This window comes from Corvus hawaiiensis, chromosome 25, assembly GCF_020740725.1.
Source record: "Corvus hawaiiensis isolate bCorHaw1 chromosome 25, bCorHaw1.pri.cur, whole genome shotgun sequence".
Classification (NCBI taxonomy): Eukaryota; Metazoa; Chordata; class Aves; order Passeriformes; family Corvidae; genus Corvus; species Corvus hawaiiensis.
The window spans coordinates 1,037,084-1,061,768 of NC_063237.1; the positions used below are offsets into that span (position 1 = coordinate 1,037,084).

At 50.1% G+C, this 24,685-nt stretch overlaps 1 protein-coding gene across 2 annotated transcripts; it reads left to right on the plus strand.

The window, feature by feature from the left end:
- Positions 1–4,635: 4,635 nt before the first annotated feature.
- KCNJ1 (potassium inwardly rectifying channel subfamily J member 1) lies at positions 4,636–24,685 on the plus strand. Of its 2 annotated transcripts, XM_048328573.1 has the most exons (3): positions 4,636–4,723; positions 6,543–6,613; positions 19,929–24,685. In XM_048328573.1, the coding sequence occupies exon 3, from the start codon at positions 19,948–19,950 to the stop codon at positions 21,061–21,063; it is 1,116 nt and encodes a 371-aa protein (XP_048184530.1). In that variant the 5' UTR covers positions 4,636–4,723; positions 6,543–6,613; positions 19,929–19,947; the 3' UTR covers positions 21,064–24,685. The 2 variants fall into 2 exon arrangements, with proteins under 2 accessions (XP_048184530.1, XP_048184529.1); XM_048328572.1 differs by lacking the exons at positions 4,636–4,723; positions 6,543–6,613 and adding an exon at positions 6,953–7,069.

Genomic DNA, 24,685 nt, shown 5'->3' on the forward strand with positions numbered 1-24,685 from the left:
TCGAGCTTCAAGCAGAAAAAGAGATTTCAGATACCTCTGAAAATGTGGGAACCCAGAAAGGGAGAGACCAGTGGGAGTTGACTCCTCGAGGTCAGAAACAGCAGCAGGGCCCTTGTGGTCTCTGCCCTGTTCTCTACGGAGTGGCCAGTGCCACTGTTCAGAGCACTCACTCATTTTTTCCATCACGGATTCCTTTGCTTAGGAGTGCAGGGCAGGTGACAAGGACACGGCTGCCAATGCAGGAATATGGCTCTTTATCAGTACAAGCCTTATCTTTTCTTCTGTAGGCTCGGCTTAACTCTGAAAGGAGGATTCAGTGACTAGGAAAGGGAAGTGACCCCCCTGTTTGTGCAGGGGGGATTGCACACCCTCCACCCCGGGTGCCACAAGCCCTTGATCCCTCTCCCTGCTCCCATCCCTCTCCCTGTTCCGATCCCACTCCCTGCTCCCATCCCTCTCCCTGCTCCGATCCCACTCCCTGCTCCGATCCCTCTCCCTGCTCCGATCCCCCTCCCTGTTCCCATCCCTCTCCCTGCTCCGATCCCGCTCCCTGCTCCGTGCCCCATCCATCCCACGCTGATGGATTTGCCGAACTCCCCGTGCTGAACTCCAGCTGAGCCCAGCCAGGATGGAGAGGGGTGCCTTTGTGCAGTGCACCCGTGCCCTACATTTTCAGGGGAAGTAAGGACTTCCCTGGCACCCCCTGCTCTGCCAAGCAGCTGAGTTACAAGTAAATACAGGTAAGGAGCTTTGCTCCTTCCAGCAGAAGTCGGGATAATTCCCTCCATCAGCAGAGTTGCATAAGCCCCACTTTCCCCACGTGGCACTGCCAGCAGAGGTGTTGTCCCCTGAGGCCTTGCCAGGGACCCCGGGGCATTCCAGATCCTACAGTTTTAGGAATTCTTTACGGCAGCTGTGCTTCTCCAGCGTAACAACTTAAAGATAGTGCTAAATTCTCGTCATCAGTTCTCTGAAAAGTCACAGAACAATGAAGTGTGTGAACGTGTCAGAAAGTCACCAAACAACTTGGTTTGTTCAGCCTGGAGAGGAGGAGGCTGAGGGGAGACCTCAGGGAGGTCTTCAGCATCCCCACACGGGGCAGTGGGGGGACAGTTGTGGACAACATTCCGAGGCACAGGGAGGGATTGTTGGGGTGTCAGTGCAGGGCCAGGAGCTGGGCTGAATGATGCTGGTGGGTCCCTCCCAGCTCAGGATATTCCATGGTTCTGTGATTCCGGGATAACTCACCAGGGCATCTCTCATGCTGTCGAACCCGAGAAGGGATTTCCCCTCTCCGACCCGCCCCCAGTGCTCTGTAAAGAGCAGGGCAGAGAACACAAGGGCCCTGCTGCTGTTTCTGACCTCGAGGAGTCAACTCCCGCTGGTCTCTGCCTTTCTGGGTTCCCACATGCACAGCCAGCGCTACAAACGAGCATTTAAACAGCCAATGCATTTAAATTTTGTCATTAGACTCAGCAGAGGAGGACGAGGCTTCACCAGCCTGCTGCCTGAGAACACGCGAGGCTGAAGTGATCACAAACCCTTTCCCTTCATTACTAGCAAGGCTTGAAGGTGCTGGGACGGATGAGGGGTGTAATTTACTCCACCTCTAAGACTGTTCTTCCACTGCAGGCACCCAGAGATTTACACTCCCTGCCTGCGTGCTCGCTTTATTTAGGGCAGGCTGGCGGGGAAGCCAAGAGCAGCCAAAGCCCCGGTCGCACATTTCCCTGGGCTGTGACGGCGCTCATTCCCAGAGAAGGAAGTTCGGGAGTGACTCAGAGGCGCTCAGGCAGCAGAGCGAGCGCTCACCCCCCGTCACTGCTGCTCTCCCTGCTGCTCTCCCTGCTCCTCCACGGGCTGGAACTCGCTCAGCGCGTGGCTCATCCCCGGAAGGATGGAATCATCCCTCCCGGGACTGCGCTGGAGCTCCCATCCCTCCCGTGCTCAGCTCGCAGTAAATAAGGACTGGGAGGCTGCCAGGATTCCTGCACCGAGGTTAATGAATAAACAACCGCCTGCAGGACTCACTCGCCTCCTATTTTTAACATCTATATCTTTGATTGCATCTTCGAGAGACCTCTCCATAAATAACCATTCCAAGAGATAAAAGCATTGGATGTTTCCTTTGAAAGAACAGAGATTATCAGCATTTAGACAGAAAAACTGCTGGTAGGCAAGCAGGCTCTTGCTTTTTATAGAAAATGTTGCCTTTATCGTGGCAAACAGAACACTGAGAGACAAGAAAATGCAAATATAGCAAGGGACATTCTGGAAATGGGAGCTCAGTCACGCCTTGTTTTCCCCATTTCTTCCTGGTGGGAGATGCTCTCATGGCACACATTTCCAGGAAAACAATGGAGGACGCTCAGAAAGTGGGCAATGTTGGGAATTAGGAGAGCTGCCAGCCCGCCAAGGTCGCTGCTGAAAATGGGATTTAATTGCTTGGTTATGGATGCAGTTTTGGGAATATTACCCAAGGTGAATAAATAAACAGTTTCACAAACACAGCCCCTTGGATTCCCAAGAGTGCCTCAGGTGGTTTGGAATGTCCAACATGCGAGACAGGGAGGAGAAATCCTTCTGCACTTTGTGGGAATCCCTGCCATCCGAGGGGGCTCTGAGCACCTTGGAGTCATTTGTCACTTGTGAAAATCTAGGTCATGTACTCCCCTCCTCCCGCTCTGCTTTTTCCATGCTAAATATAGAATGTATTTTCTGGCTCCAGACTGAATAAAGTTGTTAATTACACTCTTTCCTAAAAACCTGCAATTGAAATTCACTTGGGGACTCTCTGAAAGCTGGGGAAGGCTATTCTTTCTTACAATATTCTTTTGACATGTCTTAGAGGAAAAAGGAAGAAAGCCCATTTGCTTTTAATTTCTCAGTTTTGAGGATAATATTTAACAGAAGTAAATCCCTTTAAGGGCTCAGCTATGCTCTTTGAAGCTAGAGGGGAAAATCCTGTTGAGTTTCAGTACAGGAGAACCAGCCAGATGCTTTGGAAAATTATGTTAAACAATCTTCAGTGTGTTAAGTGATGCAAGAAAATTAATTTGTGCCATTGTGAACTGCCAAGAGGTGAAAAAGATGTAAATCCTGAGTATAGTAGGTCGGATATAAAAATAATCAGGTTTTTTCAGGGTGTACCTCATCAATCAGCTCCTGGTAAAGGGTCTGGAGCAATTCCGTGCTCAGTCACTGGTGCTGGAAAAGCCCAAAGGTGTTGGTGTGACACACCTGCCTGCCAGGAGTGTCAGGAGGTGGAACAGATGGATTGACATGCTCTGCAGATGAAAAGGGCTGCCTGGGTGGGATCAAATTTGTTATTAATGATGGAGCTATTAAAACAAAGGGGTGTCTAATAACAGAGTTAATTCCTTGTTCCGGGGCTTTTGTCCTCGGGGTGCTGCGGGGCAAACGCCGCCTCCCTGAGCCTCAAAGCTCCTCTGCTTCAACTCTGAGCACACCTGGCTCTGCGCAAGGGCTAAAGAGCTGCTTTTGAACATACAAATCCTGTTCCCAACTTCCTCAAGCCTTGGAGGATCCCATCCCCAGCTGTCCCTGGTGGTGGCCAGAGGTGCCCGGAGCTTGTTGCTCTATCCCCAGGGAGGAGCAGCTTCCAGGCTGGGGGCTGGTGAGGGAAGAACTCATTTAGTTACAGCAGGGCCTCCAGAACTCAGGGGTACAACCTGCCCCAGCCATCCACGCCCTCTCTCTGCTGATGGAGAGGGATGGGCACCTCCACAAAGCCGTGCAGCCTTGGACACCTGTCTGAGAGCGAGGAGATGCCTCCTGAGCACGAGGGGAACCAGAACTGCTTCATCAGACACCTCATTTCTGTGTGCCTGCAGGTGAGTGCGGTGATCCCAGGCCTCGGTCGCTTGGTCCCTCAGGATGCAGAGGACTGAGAACTACAAGAGATGGACATTTCTTTAAGCTCCAAGGTGACAGCAGTGCAGAGAGAGAGACAGCAGGCTCAGTGGGGTCACTCCTGCAGCCCCACAGCACTGAGGTCACTCCTGCAGCCTCAGTGGGGTCACTCCTGCAGCCCCACAGCACTGAGGTCACTCCTGCAGTCTCAGTGAGGTCACTCCTGCAGTCCCCCCTCTGCAAAGGGCTCAGATGGGCTCAGGGGTTCAGCTCAGATCTGGGGGGGAAGGCAGAGCAGGAGTTTGGGCACACCCAGCTCCCAGAGCACAGCCCCATTAATTCAGGCTGCAGAGAGTTCTGCAGTACAGGAGGGCATCAAGAGGCTCCTGGTTCCTGCCCAAACCATCTCCCCATGCCGAGGACAGGCCTGATGCTCACAGGCAGCCAAGGCACTCGTGCTTTGCCGGTGCTGGGGGGATGGGACAGGGCACTCAGGTGTTGGTGGCAGCAGGAGTAATGCCAGCTCCTCCAGGTAATGCTGCATTACTTTTTGTCTCTGGTAGCCCAACTCTCCCACTGACTTTCCCCCTATCCTGCAGCCCCTTCCCCTGCCTTGCACATGCACGGCACAAACGAGGCCCAGCACTAATGAGCCATTGCATACAGATGAGCTGGCAGCCAGTCCGAGCTGCCACAGCCACACATAAAAGCCAAGCAGGGCCTTGGGCTCTCTTCTTTCGATGCAGGAGCTGCTGGACCCAAGTTCTGTGGAAGTTCCCTGGTCTGGGGGACACGGGCAGCTCCTCTCCCACCTCCCCTCTGCAGGCACCTGCACTGGGTAAGGCACAAGGTAAGGGACTCTGTTCTACTCTTTTCCCACCATATTTCCCTTAGACTGTCTCTTGTCTCCTTGCACAAATTTGCCATGTCAGGACTACAGCAAGGGAACCAAGAAATCCTTTGCTTTGTGGAATAGCACGAGTGGGTTCCAGTCTGCCTTGTCACTGGCTCACCTCTCCTTGGGCAGCCCTTTGCCAGTTCTCTGCCTCCACTTCTGCTCCCACTAAACAGCTACTGAGGGGAACATTGCCAAAGAGAATCTCTGCACCTGCTGGAGTCACCTCCAACACCAAACACAGACGATGGCAGTTCAGGCTTTGCTCCTCTCTGGAATGCTGAGTGGATTTCTGGCAGTGACCTTCTGGAAGGGCCTTAAACCTCAGCTCTGTGAAAAACTGGGGTGGGATAAGCTGGTGCCAGCTCAGAGCACTTTGGATTTGTGGGGGAACTGCCTGCACTGCTGTTTAACCCTGCGCTAGCAGCAGCCACCTGGGCTTCAGAGTGACTTAAGTAACTTCAGAGTAACTGAAGGGCTAATTAAGTGTGTGTAAGAGGACAGTTAACGAGCATCAGCTCAGGGTTTTCACAGTCCTACCTGAACTGGGAGGTGTTTCAGTTACCCAGAACCAACAGCTCAGAGCAGAAGTTGCCCCAGCTCAGCTGCAGGAGATGCTCAGAGCTCCAGGAACAAGATTCTCAGAACTTCTGAAATTAAAAAAAGTAACCACCCTTAAATTCTCTTCCATTTTGGGCATGACAACGTGTAGTGCATGGTTCACTTCCTTAATCTTACAGTCAATTGCTTTTCTCAACCCCTATAAACATCAGCAGGGAAAGAGAAAAATCTGCATATGTGTTAGAAATAAATTTAAAAATCAGGGCATACCACTTAAGGGTTGACTTGTCAGAAAATGGTAATTAAAAGTGTTCCAGCTGACAGTGCTGCTTTAATGAATTATTAGTAATGTTCTCGGAGAACATTTGGTGAAAGACACCATAAGAGCTCTTAAACGAACCAATTTTCTGCATCATGCAACTTCAGTGCACAAGAGGGGGAAAATCTCCATTATAGAATTACAAAAATAACCAGGTAATGGTTTGAATGATCACGAAGGAGCAAGGGGCCATTCGTACTTGGCCTGTATTTCCTATGCCACAGCCTTTGTCCGTAGGTGCTGATCTGAGAGCTGCCACTCTTGTGTTAAACTCTGTCCCCAAAGCCCCGTAAGGTGCAGTGTAAGAGCTTCTCACAGCTCCCAGGTGATCTCCATGCACAGGGCAGTGATGCTGAGACAGGGACAGAGCCTTTGGCTCTGGATCCCTGACCACAGCTGGGGCTGCTGGATCCCACCAGGCTTTGCTTGGCAGAGTGCAGGGGAGCTGGGCAGGGCAGCACAGAGCACATGAGTGAGGAGCTGGATGCTGGAGGTGGATGCAGAGGGCATGGAACTCTAGGGATGAGCTCTTTGAGTACTTAAATTAATTGTCCAGCTCTTTGTGCCTTTTACTGCTCAGCATCTCCTGCAGCTCCTGCAGGAGGTCCTTAATTCCAGACAGAACCAAAGTTGGCAAGGAGACAGTGAGGGGAGAGCATGTGGAGACCTGGAAACACAGCCCTGCTTAGTGGGAGAGATGTGTGGAGTGGGGACGGATGAGGGCAAAGGGCACTAAGCCTTAATCATGGATTTGTGTTTGGGTGTGAAGGAGACGGCGGTGGGAGGTGGGGAGACAGCTGGGGGAAAGAGGCCCTCATGCCTCATTTCCTGCCATGGGATCCTTGCTGGGTTCCAGCTCCATCCAGATCTGTTGTTTGTCCTTGACTGTTCCAGGAGAAATGTAAGAGTGCAGCTCTGGGAATTCACCTCTCTGGCAGAAGTCCCGTGGACCTACCCCAGCACTGGTGAGCAGCACATCCCAGGGAACTGGGGGGTTCTGGCAGGGGTGTTGGTGGGAAAGGCACTTCCCAGGAGGAGTTCAGAGCTCCAGAGGGCTGTTCTGGGTTCAGCTCTTAGCAGCAGCTCACCTCAGCCCCCTGTGACCAAGGCACATACCTAAATCTCTGGATTACAGTAGGAATGAGGGCAGTTTGACACACGAATGGAACTTCACCTTCCCAGCCAGGCTGCCCCAGGAGTGCCCGCTGTGTGTTCCCTGGGCACGCAATCCCAAAGCTGCTCCAGCACCACACGCCCTGCCTGGGCTGCAGCTCAGCCTGCCCACAGAGAAAAGGAGCTTTAGAGCTCAGTTCCAGTGCTCTGGGTGCCCCCAGAGGTCTTCAGGAGCCCTGTCCCAGAGCAGGAGCTGGGAGCAGCGCGGGGCCGATGAGGGCACAGCCTCCCTGCTGAGCCTCACTCAGGTAAGGGTTTGTTCCCTTCTTGCTTTCACCACGCAGGGCTGGGATGTGGGAATCTGCTGCCTCTGCAGCATTCCATGAGAAAGGCAAGGGAATTTAGCTTGGTTCAGACTTTCATAAACTCTCCCAACCACCTCCTGTGCTGTGGGCAGAAATGTGCCAGAGGAGCCCAGAACGGGTAACAAGCAGCCAGATACTGCTGGAAGCCCTTGGAATGCCCATCCCAAAGGGAAAACAAGCAGTTACACAGTGACATGTGCATCACAGGGCAGAGCTGCTGTGACCTGAATGGCCACCCTGTGTGTGGATGTTTGTTAATATCGAGAGGAGTCCATCTCACTTCCCTTTTCGTTTAAATTTGGGGGTTGTGTCTAATCTTGTCACCCGGGGTGAGAGGAGACGCCTTGAGGAACTGCTCCTTCAGCCCTCAAATATAAACTGCAGCTCTGGTGCCTCTCTTAAATGAGCTGCCTGGGCTCTTCAAACATTTGAAGAGGTAAAGTGAGGTGAGAGTAAATCCTTCATGGGTTTTACACCATTTTAGTAGGACTCTGGAAAGCTCAAATAACATCCTGAGGTTTGCTGCATAATTGAATCCTACATGAAGTGGCAAAACTGATACAAGATTTTTAAAAGCTCATTAATGGCTGAGGTCAGAGCTTCACTTCTGGAAGTAATTTAGTCCCAGTTTCAACTTAGGCACTTAACAGAAGCAGGAACTTAAAATAGGAATCTTGGTACCTAGAACTGCTTGTGTAGCTGGCGATCCAGGGAAGTTTGAAGCAATTCACTTTGAGATGCCATTTTCTGAGAACTGGGAGGAAGTGAGCCACTTGAGTGAATTTCCTCAGGTTGCTGGAACAAATCACCACCATAGAAAATTCCATCAAGATTTAAGCTCCTAAATGAATGGGGAGGATGTGAGATGCCTGGGAAGGTTAAGCTGTTTTCCCCTGGGAATGAAACAGTGGGATATATATAAAGGGCATCCAAGAAGTCAACATCACTCTCACTTTTCGTCTGGTTCTGTCTGGAACAAGGAGCTCCTGCAGGAACTGCGGTAGGTGCTGAACAACAAGAGGCAGAAAGAGCCCCTGGGCACTTGGTGAGGGTGTAATTTAAACACAAAGCCTTGCGCAGTGTGGGAGCTCATCATCAACCTAAACTTAAGACTTTCATTTGCAAAAGGATCTGCAAATCAGCTTTATATTTGTCCTCCTCCAAAAGCCATTGCATGTTCCCTCTGTTTCACTCCTTGCTGAGAATATTGAGATATTATACACGCAGAACTCTTCTGATAATGAACAGGTGCCTGCCGATACAGCAACTGGGCATCTCTTACTGAGACTCTCCTAAAATCTGAGCTCCGTTCCAGCTCTGACTACAGCAAGCTGATGCTGTTGCCAGTCCACAGCTCTGCACTCAAGAGGTCTCAAAACTTTGCAGTCATTGAATTTATCCAGCCAGCCCCTGAGCTCCTCTTCCATCTTACGGGCAGATGGGGAAACAGGTACAAAGAGGAGAATATTTGTCCAACAGTACACAAAAAAAATGTGGAAAGTTGGGAATTCAGCTCAGGTATTTGGACTCTGAGGTTTGCTTTATCACTTGACTGTACTTCCTAGGTCCTGTGGCCAAAAGCCATTTGATTAGGACAGATTCATTTGGTTCTGGGTTGAGACAGAATCTGCTCCCTAAGTTTACTCCTTGCTGTGAAATAGCAAGGAATGAATGTACTGAATGCTGGTCTCTGACCTTGGTAATAAGTTGATTTAATTGGATTTGATTTTTCAAATGTAACATCTCAAGTCAGCCATAAACTCTGGAATTAGCATAGCACATCTCGGCGCGGGAGAGATTTTCAAGCAGCAGAAGGAGATGAAGTCCGTGCCCAATGAATTTCAAATTACACTGAGGATGAACTCAGCCATGTGCATGTCAAACCTGAATTGTGCAGGCTCTGAGTGCAGCAGGCAGCACAGTTATTAATGGCTTACATCTGCTATTAGGAATGCAAAGTAGCTGCTTTGCACCCAGTTTGTTCTGACGTCTCCTCACATCAATGACCCATGTGACGGGTCAATAATTCACTCCCTGCACTCTGCAAGCCAAGAATGTCTTGCAAGTCAATTACACTCATAGAAATAATTAGGAGCACAAAAGTAACTGGAGGATTGGGATAGAAACAGCCCTGCTGGTGAAATATTGCATATCCCAGGCAAAGCAGAGCCTTCCTGCCTTTAGAGCTGCAGCTTGTGCTCCCCTGCGCCTTCCAAGGGTGCTGAGCATGCCTTGACAGCAGGAAATGGCCTGAAAAGGGGCAATTTTCAGTGCCAGTATTTCAGGGAATAATCAGGTTCCCGTGTAGCTAAAAACTATTTGCTTCCTGCAGGAGATGTGTAAAAAAGTAGGACATTAGGCAAATAGCTGCCTGCTGAGATCTGATCCTCAAAATTGTTCCTGAAATTTGTTTAGCTTTTATGGCATTAAATTGTAATAAATCCAGGAACATTTTAACCAATCTGCTGGGCACAAGCAGACTCTAATTCAGATGGACAAAATCTGCTTCATCAGACCTTGTAGGGAAGAGCACAAAATGCCTTTAGCAGCTCTGAGTTCAGCTGGGAATGTCTGAAGTTGGGCTTTTCACAGCCCAAATCTTGGGTTGCCAAGCTGAGTCTAAAGGCCATGGCAAGGGCTGCAGGCTGTGCTGTGCATCCCTGGAATTAGGGCTGTTATCCACACCTTGGGGCAGCAGCCAGGGAGAGCTGAGCGATGGAAATCACCGAGATGAGACTGGAATGGGACAAGAGGTTGTTGAAAATCATGGGAATCAGGTGTCAGGAACCAGGGGCAGGACAAAACCCACCAGCCCCAGTCTGGAGCACTTGTGATGGACAGGAACCTTGCCAGCCACTGGTCTGATCTGTGACTGTGCAGCCTGGGCTGATTCAAGGTGCAGCAGCAGGTGCCAGCCTGCCAGGGAGCTGCTGCACCTCAGGAGAGTGGGAGCAAAAGGAGAGCAGGGAAAATCAACAGGTGGAGGCTGATGTGCTTCAGTGTCAGCTCAGCTCGACACGCAGGCAGACACTGAAAGGAATTCATAGGGCAGAAACCTGTATTATCCAAAGGAAAAGTGCATCTGCTCAGGAATGTGACAAATCCTTTCCCTTTTGAGCAGTTCTGTGGGGTCACCAGAGGTTTCTTTGCTCTCTGGATGTACAGTGAGAATGAAGAGGTTGCATTCTCCCATTCCCTGTGGTGCCACTGTAGCCCACCTGACTTTGGCCATAGATAAAGGGAGAGCCTTTACACTTCTGAGGTACAAAGCGAGTTCAAAAGCTGAAGTCCAAAACATCTGTTAATGGAGAGTGAGTCTGGAATGATGTTCCTTTCAACACATCTGCTGGGAACTCCTGGATGAGAGGCAGGACACATCCAGAGGAACTCAGCACATGATCATGAGGCAAAGGGTCTGTTAATGTTCCTGTCCAAGAGAAACTGTGATCCTACGTACAGAAATTCAGGAAACAAGGACAACTTGATTGCAAAACAAAGCCAAATCCAAGCAACAGCAGAGCCAGGCACAGACAGAACAGTAGCAGAAGAACTAAGGGTAGAAAAGCCCTCTGTAAACTACGTATTTGTGGGATTTACTATGAGAGTACTGTTATTAAAGGAAGGGGATGAGGTGCTAAATGATGAGGTGCACAGAACTCAGGCTGCAGTGCAGCCTTTAATCCCTGGCAGGTGAGACAGGAAAATGCCTCACGCACAGTTCAGTGATGCAAATGATCCAAGGGAAGAGCTCTACACACACTTTGATCTTGAGAGAAAGCCTTCCTCACTTTGTTCTGTGTTTACCTGAAGAAAGGGATAAAGTGTGAAAGCACTGCCTTCTTCGTGAAAAAAAGGAGCAATAAATTCTATTTATAGCACACCCGTGCTCCTGAAAGGCCTCAAAATCCCTGACAGCTGTGCCCAGGGATGGCTGCAGTTACTACTGAAGCAACTGTAGTACTCTAACAGGGCAGGGCAGAGGGTGCTGTGCAGTAAAAAACACCTGGTGAAACCCCAGCCTCAGCCTTAAAATAGCCTACAGTTGCATGTAAAGTAGAGAAATGATTCTTATTTCCTTTGCAGACAGGGACCAGGAGTTAGAGAGCAATGGAAACACCTGAGCCCACAGAGTCAGGGCCCCAGCTCAACAGCTGCTGTTTCCAGGCCAGTGAATCCTCACATGAACCACCTCAGGGGGCTGGGGAGTGCAGCTACCACCTATCACATCATCCTGTACATCCCCAAGTCTTTCCTCTGCCAATCCTGCTGTCTGGGAAGTGCTTGGGGGCTGGCATTCCCAATGGAAACCTGGCAAAGCAGGGTTTGAGTCTGGCTTATCCAGAGCAGTGTGACAGAGCTCTCTGCTCTGGTTGGGTTATTGGCACCAAACCAGCACAGCACAGGGGGAGTTTGGCCAGTTTAGAAACCAAAGTCACCTTGATAAGCACCAAGGGCTGGGCTGCTGGAATTACAGCTTAAGGTGAGGACAGTGCTCTTCACATTCCATGGAAATATTCCCGAGCTGCTGACTGGGGTTTTCCCTGGTGCTGTGTGCAGGGGAGAGATGGCAGCAGGGCTTGATCCCCAGGGTGGGGTTCCCACCGGGGCTACCAGCATCCTTTTGGGGTCTGTATCCTAAAAACACAGAGCAGCTCTTCCTGCTGCAGTCCCCTGCAGGCAGGGGTTTATTTGCCTTTCCCTCATGCTCCTCAGGCTCGCACACAGGGAGTATCCCAGGAGCACATCATATCCTGCCCCTAAGGATGCAGTTTGGCCATGGCAGGGCCAGCCAGGCTCTTGGGTGTGTTCTGAGTGCCCCTTTACCATGTCTCTGCCCCAGAGCTGGAATTGGCTGCTCTCTGAATGACTGTGGGGAGCCTGTATGACACAGCAACATTTGCTGTTGTGTTTTTGTCCTTGTGCAGAGCCCGGATGGAGCAGCTGCAACGCTCCTCCTGTGCAGTGAGTGAGGAGAACTCTTTCCCAACCCACTGAGTTCGCCAGGGCTGAGTTCTCTGCCCCCAGCCCAGAGCTGGGGCCTGTCTGGGGCAGTGCCACAGAAATATCAGCTTAAATTCACCAGCACTTTGGAGAGAAAGGAGCAGAGGCTTTTATCTGGCAGGGCATTGCTGGGTGCTGAGGTACCCTGACAGCAAAGCAGGGTTAGACCTGCCAGTGCCCACAGGTGGCTTTGCCTTGGCAAAGTCTGTCCCCTGCTGTGTCCCCAAGCCCAGAACCAGCTGTCTTTGGGCTCCTGCAGCAACTGGTGACTGACACTTGACATTGCCAGCCTGGAGAAACCAAATGGGAGTTAATGATTCAACCCCTTAAATGCTCAGCAAAGAACACCAGAACGGGGAATGTGCAGAATTGGCTCACATGACTCTGCCCATTTCCCCTGTGGCTTTTCAGGGGTGTTTATGCAGCATTTGCCTTCCAGCCCTCACTGCTGAGGTTTCATTGCATTCAGATCAATCCCACACGCCCAGGTGAGAACCCATTTCCATCTGCCCTTCTCACCCTTGCAGGGCAGTGCCTTTGTCTGGCAGCACAGAGCAGAAGTAACCACACAAACCCCGCCTTTCTCCATGCAAAATTTCAGCTAAAAGCAAAAAGCTTTATGTTCAAGGCTTCTGAGCCCATCAATATCAATTCTCTTAAAGCAGAACACAAATCCAGTACAACACTGGTGGGGAGTTAAATCCCGATGTTTTTTCCTCATGCAGCCACAACACGTCACACACAACTCTACTACAATGAGGATTATTTGGGGAGGGTTTTTTTGGCCAAATTAAAAATCCCAAAAGATATAATTTGCTTGACAAGTCATTTCTCCCAGACAGCCATTTCCTACTAAAACCTGAAGATTTTCAGTGGAAACCTATTTGTCTGAAAATAGAAATTAATTCTGTTGAGAAATCCCGCTGGAAAGCCAGCTCAGCTCCCGGTTCTCTGTCTCCAGAGGCAACGCCCCAGCGCAGCTGCACCCTGAGCTGGTGCCTGGGAATTCTCTGTCCCAGCAGAAGGTGCAGTGGCAGCTTCAGTCCAGCCGTGGAATTAACCTGGCACTGCAAAAATATCCAATAATGATGTTTTCTTTGGTGCCTGTGAAGTGACTGTTGGGTTTTGTGCAGCCAGAGGTGTTTCCAAGTGCCACATTCCCGGAGGGACCATGGGCCAGGACAGGAGGAAATGCTGCTTCTGTTCCTCTACCAAACCCTTCCTGGTGTTTGTGTTGGGGATGTGTCCTTTGCTCTCAGTCAGCTGAAGCCTTTAAACATCCCCACCCCCCCCCAGCCCTGGATTAATTTCTGTGCAGCACTAATTACAGTATTATTAATTGCTAACAATGACAGTAATGTCTTTATTGCTGTAAATCCTTTATTTATACATCTGAGGTAAGTATTTTAACCTTTGAGGACCCCAAACGCTCCTAAGCTTTTGGAAAACAGGATTTGCTTGCATCCCCAGTGCTGCAGTGCCTGTTCTTTCATTTATTCCCAGGAGGGAATTATTTCTTCCCCTCAGCTGTGTGGGGGGAACTGCAGCCCCTCTTTTCAAACCATGTGTACAGGGCACAGCATTCCTGGGTGGGATTAGTGACTGCCTGTTATCACAGAAATATGATTGAAAGGAGGCTCCGAGGGGCACTCGAGTCACACTGGGGCTGCTCAGGTGCCAAACCCAAAAAACAGGGACAAAGCACAAGGAGAAGATCTAATTTAAGGCACAGGGGCAGAACCCCCTGGCAGGGCAGGGCAGGGCAGCACTTCTGAGGTGACTGAGTCCCTCGAGCAGCCAACTGCTCCTGTAGAGTCCCTACATCCCATAAATGTCAGAGCTGACATGGTTCTGTTCCTAAAAGTCAGGACATGAGGAAGGGAAGGGAGGGGACACTGCATGTCCTGGTGATGTCCGTGCTGGGCTGGGCTGGGCCAGTCCTGCTTCATCCAGGTCTGAGACAGGAGGATCAATCCTCCCTCCTTCCCTCCATCTGAGGAGGCATTTCAGGGATTTCTTCATTCGGTGCTCACACTTGGGGTGGGAGACACCTGTTCCAAGGATATTCCATTTTCCCAGTGCATATTATGGACTGCTGCCCAGCCCCCAGGCAGGCAGGCAGGCAGGGATCCCTCTGCCCCTCCTGCGTGCAAAAGGGCAGCTCGGGCACCTCACAGTAATTCTGTTCAGCAGGAGAGAGTGCAAGGCAGGGGATAAGATCCTTTGGGGGATCCACTTGAAATTCCACTTGGACTTTAGGCAAATGCAGTCACTTGGGCTGGAGCTGTGACAAGACTCCAGCTTAGCACTGAGCCGGATGGAAGGATCACATTTCCCACATGGAACTGGCATTTCAAGCGGCACTCTGGAGGCACAGCCACAGTGCTCAGCACTCCAAGCTGCTGCCAGGGATAAATATTCCATGGTGGCATTGCCAGGGCCAAGAAGGAACCTTGCCAGGCCCAGCAGGTCTGGTCCCTTGGCAGATGTGTCTCTCAGGAGGATGCTCAGAGGATGGTTCAAATCAGGTTCTTTCCAGACAGACCCCAAGGCCAACTGGCTGCTTTAGGGACTTTGTTTTTTCCTCCACTCCCAATTGATTGAACTCTCTGTGACAGTCCTTGATTCTGATTTTGACATAGGCAACAAGACAGAATGGTGCAACTGCTATCCCAGCCCAACAGGCCATTTCCTGCTGCATCCCATCCCAACGGGCCCATTCCACCTCTCCATCCCATCCCAACAGGCCCATTCCACCTCTCCATCCCATCCCAACAGGCCCATTCCTGCTCTCCATCCCATCCCAACAGGCCCATTCCACCTCTCCATCCCATCCCAACAGGCCCATTCCTGCTCTCCATCCCATCCCAACAGGCCCATTCCTGCTCTCCATCCCATCCCAACGGGCCCATTCCACCTCTCCATCCCATCCCAACGGGCCCATTCCACCTCTCCATCCCATCCCAACAGGCCCATTCCTGCTCTCCATCCCATCCCAACGGGCCCATTCCACCTCTCCATCCCATCCCAACAGGCCCATTCCACCTCTCCATCCCATCCCAACAGGCCCATTCCACCTCTCCATCCCATCCCAACAGGCCCATTCCTGCTCTCCATCCCATCCCAACGGGCCCATTCCACCTCTCCATCCCATCCCAACAGGCCCATTCCTGCTCTCCATCCCATCCCAACGGGCCCATTCCACCTCTCCATCCCATCCCAACGGGCCCATTCCACCTCTCCATCCCATCCCAACAGGCCCATTCCTGCTCTCCATCCCATCCCAACGGGCCCATTCCACCTCTCCATCCCATCCCAACGGGCCCATTCCTGCTCTCCATCCCATCCCAACGGGCCCATTCCACCTCTCCATCCCATCCCAACAGGCCCATTCCTGCTCTCCATCCCATCCCAACAGGCCCATTCCACCTCTCCATCCCATCCCAACAGGCCCATTCCTGCTCTCCATCCCATCCCAACAGGCCCATTCCACCTCTCCATCCCATCCCAACAGGCCCATTCCTGCTCTCCATCCCATCCCAATGGGCTCACTCCTGCTCTGCCCAGGGCAGTTGGCAGAGGGTAAATGAGCTCCACTCCCCACAGGGCTCGGTAGTAAAGCAGCCAGCAGATAATTCACCATGAGACTGAGTGTTAGAGTTTGCTTTTCTAATAAAAAAGGATTTGATAAGGTATTAGGAATTGGATATTTCACATACTTTGTTCAGAGAAAGTTCAACAGAAAGAAAAACACAGAAAGGACCGAAAGAAGATCTGAGTTTTGCAGAGAACTGAACAGGACTGGAAAAAAAATCCTTTAACTCTGTATCCCCTTTCTTCTACCTAAGCTGCTTAGAACTTCCTCTGAATCCCTAACAAAGATGTATTTCTAGCGCAGGCTGCGGGCTCCGGGAGCTGCTCTGTCTCCCCCTAATGATCCCGTTCTGCCAGCTTGGCTCCCGCTCCCACTGCTGCCAGCGAGGGAGGGAGACACCAGAACTCCAGCGAAAGAGCAGGAGATGGAGTCTTGTTCTTGTCAGGCCCCTATCAACATTCAGCACCTTCCCCTCCCTTCCCCCTCTGGTCTCCTCAAGGGCTGCACGTGGCTGGGATTAAAGCCATTTCCCTGGATAAAACTTACCCGAGGAATGATTAAATGTCGTTATCCCCCACATCCAAATTTTTCAAACCAAACCAGTTGCAAGGAAGTAAGAGCAAGGAGAAGCACCCAGTAACGTTCCTGAGGGAGCAGAGAACTGCAGCTGCTCAGGAACTGCAAGGATTGGTGTCACCCACCTGCAGGGCTGCAGAGAACAGGCAGAAACACGGCTAACAGCTCTCAGATATTTGGGATGGAGGCACTGCTGGAGTACTTGGGAAGCTGAGAATGGAAATCTGAAAGTTTCTGCTTACTCTGATGATCACTGGGAAATACAAGACTGGGCCAGGGAAGTGGGAACTCCTTGTTTTCACAGCTAACCTCACCAGGTCATGTTTATTGATGGAGTTGGTGTTGTGTAGGAACAGGAGCAGTGCACCCTCTATAAGCACTGCCTGGGACAGCAGCACCATCCCCAAGTCCCACAGCACAGAATTCCCTGCTCCAGACAGACAGCAGTGCCCTGTTTATGTGGGCCCAACAGGAAACACATCCTGGTAAACATTAGCTAGGATGTAGTCGGGCACCTCTGCTGATTTGAATTAAAAGGGCTTTAATTGCTGTATTATATAACTTGCTTTATATAATCTCCTCCAGACAGTCGCTGATATACTCACAACACGCTTATCCAGGAGAGAATTTTTCTCCTGCTGAAGCAAATCAACACATTTCAGCTGTGTGTGGGGGCAAGGGATTTGTTGAAAGGAGAATTCCTTTGTCATTCTGCCTGAAGAGGGGTGTAATTCTTCTGCCTCTTTGATCTGCTCAGGGGTAGCTTAAGCAGGGCTTGTAAGGGAGCCTTGGAAGGGGCTGTGGATGATTTAAAGAGGCAGGAGAAGAATGCTGGAGCTGGGGACCTGTTTTCAAGGATCCAGGCTGATCATCTTGTTCTCAGCTATTCTGTGGTTGTTATCTGTTCAATTGTGTGTCCAGATCCCCACTCAAATTCTGGAAAGTTTCCCGTGGAGGCTGGATCAGAACTGTGAGGGTGATTTATCATGACCCCTGATGTGAGGACACAGGCAGATCAGAAACCAGAGATCCTGCAGATTTCTCCCCTTCACACCTGTTCCCTGAGGTTAGGAGCCCCTCTCTGCCTAAGGAGTGCATGTGCAGCTCACGATGCACAAGGTGAGGCTTCCCAGAATTTCACCCTGCCATTCTGGTAAAGCCAAATTCTAGCAGAAAAGGACAGAAGGAACACAGGGGCCAGCTGAAGTTGGGTGGTTTTGCACAATAAGCTGAAACCCTGGAAAACTTCTTGGAATAGTGTGTTACACAGGAATGCTTTATTTCTGCTCAAACTATGCATTAACACGGACATATTAAAAGTGCATCAGGAAAATAAAACTTGAGAATTGTTCAGGAAAGTGTGACCTCATTCCCCTGTCCTCAAATGTGGGCTTAAAGTTTAACCTCTGCCAGCTCCATTTGCAACCAATAAACTCAGCAGCAGAAGGGTGAAAAGGTACAGTACAAAGTGACCTTCATTTCTTTCACGCTAATTTGATTGAGCAGGGGAGGAAGGTGATCCAGTCCAAGTGCAGAAAGAAGGCAGCTGTGTGAGACACAGAAATAAGTTTACTCTTAGGGCTGCTGATAGTAACAAGGACATTGAATAACAGAATTACTTCTGGCTTTACAAAATGCTATTAATTTTCACTTAGACTCCATCCTCGATAATTTTCTCTTCATTCTCTCCACAATATTTTCTCTTTGCTGCTGATTAACACATGTGAAGGTGTTTTCTGTGCCTGCAGCTGGGTGTGATGGGAGGATTTCTGGTTTAGCCAGCTGAGACGTCAGGCAGCTTCTCTAAGTTAAAATCACAGGGCAAAGGGACATTGCCAAACAGCAAGTTCTTGACTTCATAAAACTGTTGTGGTGGCAAGGGGACCCTCAGAGGGGGCACTTGGTCCTTTCCTGTGTCGGCTGTACAGCTGGCACTGACACTTCTCCAGTGTTTAAATGGCTGCAGTTAAATGAGACACATTTCCCACTGAACTCCCACCAGTGTCTGACGCATCACTCGAGGTATCCCCATTTTGGATATATGAAACTGGAGCTTAGGGGAGGTGAACAGCTCTTGCCACAGATACTTAAGCACATGAAATCAAGCAAAATTTGGGCAGTCCACTTGCCACCAATTTGAGCCCAAGCCTTTTGCTGCTGACCAAAAGGAAGCCCGGGTGGGCTGGTGATAGGAGGCAGGGTTTGAGATAAGGGGTGTAGCATCTTTAGCTTGCTCTAAAAAAGTCACTCCTAAGGCTTATTTTACTGTCCCTTCCTATTGGGAAGGTAAAGAAACAACAGAAGCACAAAGCCCTCAGCATCTCCTGATTCAAAGGTGCCCTCAGGGTTTTCCCAAAGGAAAATGGCAGCTGCAGGAATCCCAAACCCTTGCCCTGTGTGGCTGGGGATTCCCTCCTCGGAGACCCAGCAGGCTCAGAACACCCCTGTGTGAGTCAGCACTGGGAATATTTTCCCCTCAAGTTCTCACTTTGGAAGCATTTTGCCCCAGGACGTGTGACCACAGCACACAGCTCATTCAGCCACTCAGAAGGATTTTGTTCAACAGAAGCTGAATAAAGAGGCACACATGGGTCCAGGGGGGCTCAGTGTACACTGATCCAACATCCTTCCTGGCAACCAAACACGTTTTATGCTTGGTGATAAACTCAAATAAATTATTTTTAAGAACACTCCTAAGTTTTGGGCCAAAATCAGGCCCTGGGATGGTCCATGAACATCCCAGGCAGTGTCTGACTCTGCAGAGCATCAGCCTCTCCCCACACCTGTGTGTCTGAGTAACTCCAAGGCTGGGAATTTTTCAAATGTAGGTTGATCCAAATTCCAGTCTGAACACATCTGTAGCATTTTCTCCATCAATGACTCTTATTCCCTGGGTCTCTTGTTAACATGGCCAGTCATAAAGGACAAAACAAGAGGGACACCGAGCTACAATTTCCTTTAAAGGATCAGGTTCAGAAATCCATTCTTAGTCTTAGCATCGCCTTTGTGGTGAGCTAACACCCAAATCCTCCTGCTGGAGTTTAATCTTTTCTTTTGTTCTCACCTAATAATCCTATTTGAGATGCTTGTGTGATTCCAGGGTCTGAATTTCACACCTCCAAGCCCCATCTCTAACCATGCTAAAAATAACTGCGGATCTGGCTTAATTATGCCTTCTGCATCTGCTCCCCTTTGTCCCTAAATTTCCTATCCACGTCTCATCCAGGGTCTCCCAATGCTGAGATACACACAAAACTGCATCAACAGGCCAGGTTTCATCTCCTAAAAGCCAGAAAGGTCTCCAAACTCAGCATTTTCCCCACCCATGCCCACGATGGAGTTACTGCTGCTCCAGGCTTCACTTACACAACTGAGCACAGGACAATATTAACACTTGACTGACTCGGAGTTTATTGAGCAAGCCAAAATGATTGTTTTTTGCTGGAATGCTCCTTAGGCAAGGAACTCTGGGTTTCCTCATCAGCTTACTGGAACTCTTCCCCAGCAGCTGCAGGAAAATATGCAAATTGTATAACTTTGTCCTGAACAAGTGTCTTGAGCTGTGTCAGAGTTTCCCCCTGGCCTGCAGGTCCAGGTTAAACCCCACTGCTCATTGTTTTTGCTCTGCAGAGCCCTGTGAGCAGCGGGGATGTTCAGCTACCTCCGGGAACGCTTCACCAGCCACCTCCGGGAGCGCAGCCGGCGCCGGGCCAGGCTCGTCTCCAAGGATGGGAGGTGCAACATCGAGTTTGGCAACGTGGAACAGTCCAGATTTGTCTTCTTGATCGACATATGGACAACCATCCTGGACCTCAGGTGGAGGTACAAGATGACCATCTTCATCTCGGCCTTCCTGGGCAGCTGGTTCCTGTTCGGGCTGCTCTGGTACGTCGTGGCCTACATCCACAAAGACCTGCCTGAGTTCAACCCCTCCATCAACCACACCCCCTGTGTGGAGAACATCAATGGCCTCACCTCAGCCTTCCTCTTCTCCCTGGAGACTCAGGTGACCATAGGCTACGGCTTCAGGTGTGTCACAGAGCAGTGTGCCACTGCCATCTTCCTGCTCATCTTCCAGTCCATCCTGGGAGTCATCATCAATTCCTTCATGTGTGGGGCCATTCTGGCCAAGATCTCCAGGTCCAAAAACCGGGCCAAGACCATTACATTCAGCAAGAACGCCGTCATCAGCAAGCGTGGGGGGAAGCTGTGCCTCCTGATCCGCGTGGCCAACCTCCGGAAGAGCCTGCTGATCGGGAGCCACATCTATGGGAAGCTGTTGAAGACCACCATCACCCCCGAGGGGGAGACCATCATCCTGGACCAGGTCAACATCGAATTCGTGGTGGATGCTGGCAACGAGAATCTCTTCTTCATCTCGCCACTCACCATTTACCACATCATAGACAAGAACAGCCCCTTCTTCCACATGGCAGCAGAAACCCTCCTGCAGCAGGACTTTGAGCTGGTGGTGTTTTTGGATGGCACCGTGGAGGCCACCAGTGCCACCTGCCAGGTGAGGACATCCTATATCCCTGAGGAGGTGCTCTGGGGGTACCGCTTCGCTCCCATGGTGTCCAAGACCAAAGAAGGGAAATACAGAGTGGACTTCCAGAACTTCAGCAAGACAGTGGCCGTGGACACTCCCCACTGTGCCTTCTGTCTCACCAATGAGAAGGAAGCCAAAGCCAAAGAGAAGAAAGGTTATGACAATCCTGGCTTTGTCTTGTCTGAAGTCAGTGAAACCAGCGACACAAAAATGTAGTGCCAGGTATTTGTGGGACTGAGTTTTCAGAGAGAATTCAGTCTTGAGAATTAATAAATAACTCAGTAAAACAAAACAGGAACACAGGTCTGGGTTTGCTCTAACCCAGCATTTGTTTTCTCAAAAGCCTCCAATCAAAGAGGAGCAGCATACCAGTGATCACTATTTAACTACACTACTTATATTTCATAGAATTTATATTTTTATATCTATGGGACATTTAATGAAGCTGCTATGTTGGAATGTCCAACTCACTGAAGTTTCCAGGGGCATGCAAAGGTGTTAAAAAGTCTGAAAAGGTGGAAAGAAATTTTAGGACATAAAGATACACAGCTGCTGGAATGAGAACGTGAAAAGGAGAGACAGAAGGCAAAGCTAAAGAAACCTAAGGGACTTAGGAGCCAAAACCTCAAAAAAAAGTCTATTTCTGGCTGTCAAAGTCCTCTATGAAAACAGACTCTGGCTCTGCATCTTGGGCACTTTTGAATGTTCTGAAACAATTCCTTCCCTCATTCTTTGGGGCTGGTACAGCTGCAGGACAGAGCAGTAGAGGATGGGACAAGTTTAGGAAATAGAGAAGACAGAGCTTGGACCAAGCTGCTGCATCTCCAACTCCAAAATGTGACTTGTCCCCTCTGAAAGCCTTTGACTCCTTTCAGGGAAAAAGATCCAAATGGAAAGGAAAACTGAAAAACCAAGGAGAAGCAGAGCCACTCTGGGCCAAGAGGAATTTGGCAGCTTATTCCCAACTGTCCCAGCCCTCAGCTCTTCACTGCCCCAGGAGCTGCCTGGCTGGGGAATAGGGAAACATTTGAAGACCACTCTCCAGAAAGGTGGGGAGGTGGAGAACACGTTGATTCATTCACACCTGGCAGAAAGCGCTCCACTGGGAGGAGAGAGGAAATTCCCAGCTCTGGATGTATCCTTCCAAAAAATCCCCAATGCAAACAGAGATTATCTTCCCCTTTGTAGCACGAAGGTCTTGTTCAAACAAAAACACAGCCCAGGAGCCTCCTACCAACATTTTGGCTTCAGATTTCGTTCCAAACTGTTCATCTGCCCACAGCCAAACATGCATCCCTACAGGAAACAAGTCCTGCTCGGTGGGAACTGAGTCGTGCTGAACATTTTCTGGGGATGATTTTTGACATTGAAGCTTCAAATGCAACAAGAAGTTTCAATACTTTTTTAGTGAATTTCTACTTTCTACTTCCTCGCAGGCAATTTTTTCCCCTCAGTTCATTCTGTTACTGAGAGTTCTAGTGGCAGACCAAAGAATTTTTGGGAGCTCTTCCCAGTGATGTAACTTGGCTCATCAATTTTCAATGCTGTGGTAAAATGGAAATAGTGTTAAAAGCTGCTGGATTAAGTGGTTCTAAAAGAAGGGGAGAACTCAGCAGGTCAGATGATGACTAGAGAAAGTTGTGCTCCAAATGAGCATGGTGTGAGTATGGAAATCAAACTCTGGGAACCAGGAGTGTTCAGGTCTCAGTCCCAGTGTGGTGTGAACTCCTCTCTTGGGTCAGAACAAATCACTTTACTCTGCATCTCCAATTTACCATCTGTAACCTGGGACATAACCACTGACATTGTACAGAGAACAACGTTATGAACAGTTATGTCACTAAAGCACTTTAAAGCCAATGCTCAGCTGTGTCAATCTTTCCTCAGTGCACCGCTGCCACACCCTTCTCCACTTCTGGGTGGAAAGGTCAGCACACCAAGTTCTGCTCTCATCACACATCAGAGCTACCAAAAGTGGCTGCACTAGGGCCAGAACTGTGAATAGAGAAGCAGGAGTGAGACTTTTGAGGTAACTCACAGATACTGTCAGATATTTTAATTGTACTGCTTTTGCAACCTTGCAAACCAAGTGTGAAAAATATTTTACAGTCTCGGTCACCACAGCACCTGAACCTTCAGCCTTAGTGCCCCTCAGATTATCAGCTTGGAAGGACAGTTTTGATCCCCCAAAACAAACATCAAGAGATCAGTGGCCATGCACAGAAATCTCAGAGGCAGCAGGGAAGGGAAATGATGTGTCCGGAGTCCCAGACTGGTCTGAACCAAAAGGCTGCTCCATCCTTCCAGAGCTGCTGCTGCATTTCCTCCTGAGGCTTCCTGTACAGTTCCCTGGGGGTAATGTCCCCAGAAAGTGGCACTGTCAGTGCTCAAGGCTTGCAAGCTACACCTCTTACCCCTGGGAGAAGAGACGCATGAAGATGCCTTTAATAGAAGCAGAAAAGTGTCCCCACTGGACAAGGGAAACCCACTCGGAAGGTCAAACCCAGCTGTGCAATGAGGAGCCAGGGAAGAGTCCTGCTTTAAGCACTGGTTTGGGATGTTAGTGCTGGTGGGGAAAAGAAATGAAATGCTCTGCAGTGCCTGTCCAAGGGGTGGTGCACACCCTCCGAAGCCTAGGGGGTCCTGAAACAATGTACTTTTGAGGAAAGCCATCTCAAAATCCTAAACTTCAACGTTCTTCCCGACCCAGAGGTGGAACCTTTTGCCCTGTTTGCAGCATGAGCATGAGGATGTGTTGTTCCATTTCTAGAGGTACGAGGTGCTACCACAGCTCCTGATCCCCGGCAGGGGTGGCTGCCTGGTGTTCCCTCTCTTGACAGCCACACCTGCCTTGGAACCTGCAACACAAGGAAACTGCAGCAGGGGAAGGGCGACTGTGTCCTTTCGCACATTTTGGTGTTACTGGAGGGGATCCAGGACCAGAGGAAATTCAAGGGGATGGATCCAAAGCTGACAGGGCCATGGCTGAGCTATCAGGCTCCCTTAGAGCAGGATCATACTGGGAGCTGAGTGGGAATCCCGGAGTGAGCCTCCCGCTGGTTGTCACCCCAGGAAGCCCTGGCAGCCCCGAAGCAGCAGCAGATAGAGCTGAGGCAGAGCCCAGCAGCAGCACAACAATGAGTGGAATTTCCTCTGGCTGTCCAGGGAGAGCTGTTTGTCACCCGGCAGATAAAGGCCGGGCCGGGAAGGAGGTTATCGGGGACAGGCCACTCAGGACAGACTCCAGAGGAAAGCTATTCTGGGGGCTGTCACCCCTGCTGCCATTAAAAGAAAGTTCAGTTAAGAGGATGAAAATAAATTTAATCTTGCTGAGCAGAAGTGGCTGGAGGGAACCACAGAGCCGATACTGGAAGACAAAGGCCGGGTTCCTCACCCCGCAAGGCTTTGCTTGTGCAGCTCTGCCCCAGCCTCGCAGGCCCCCTCTCCCTCCCGTCCTGCCTTAGGCCTTTCCACAGGCTGGGGCACACCGCGGAGGCCACAGCCTGGGCCAAACCCTGCGAAGGTCTGAGGAGAAAGTCCTGCCCCTTCAGGAGAGCAATCAGACCCTTCCTGCTGGATTAAGGCCTAAAGGATTTCGCTGGGAAAGCCAAGCAGCCAGGCTTGGGAATAATGTGTCTGCACTAAACTTAATTTATCTTCTCATTTCACAAACAACATGTTTCTTCTACTGTATTTATTTTAAACATTCATTCAAGCTGTGCATAATATTTCAATCATTTTGAAATAGATTTACCCTCCTGCTGGCAAATGAATAAGGCATCCTGCTGACTGCTGGAGAAAGGGCCATGAATTAAAATAACTGCTTTTGGTAAACTGA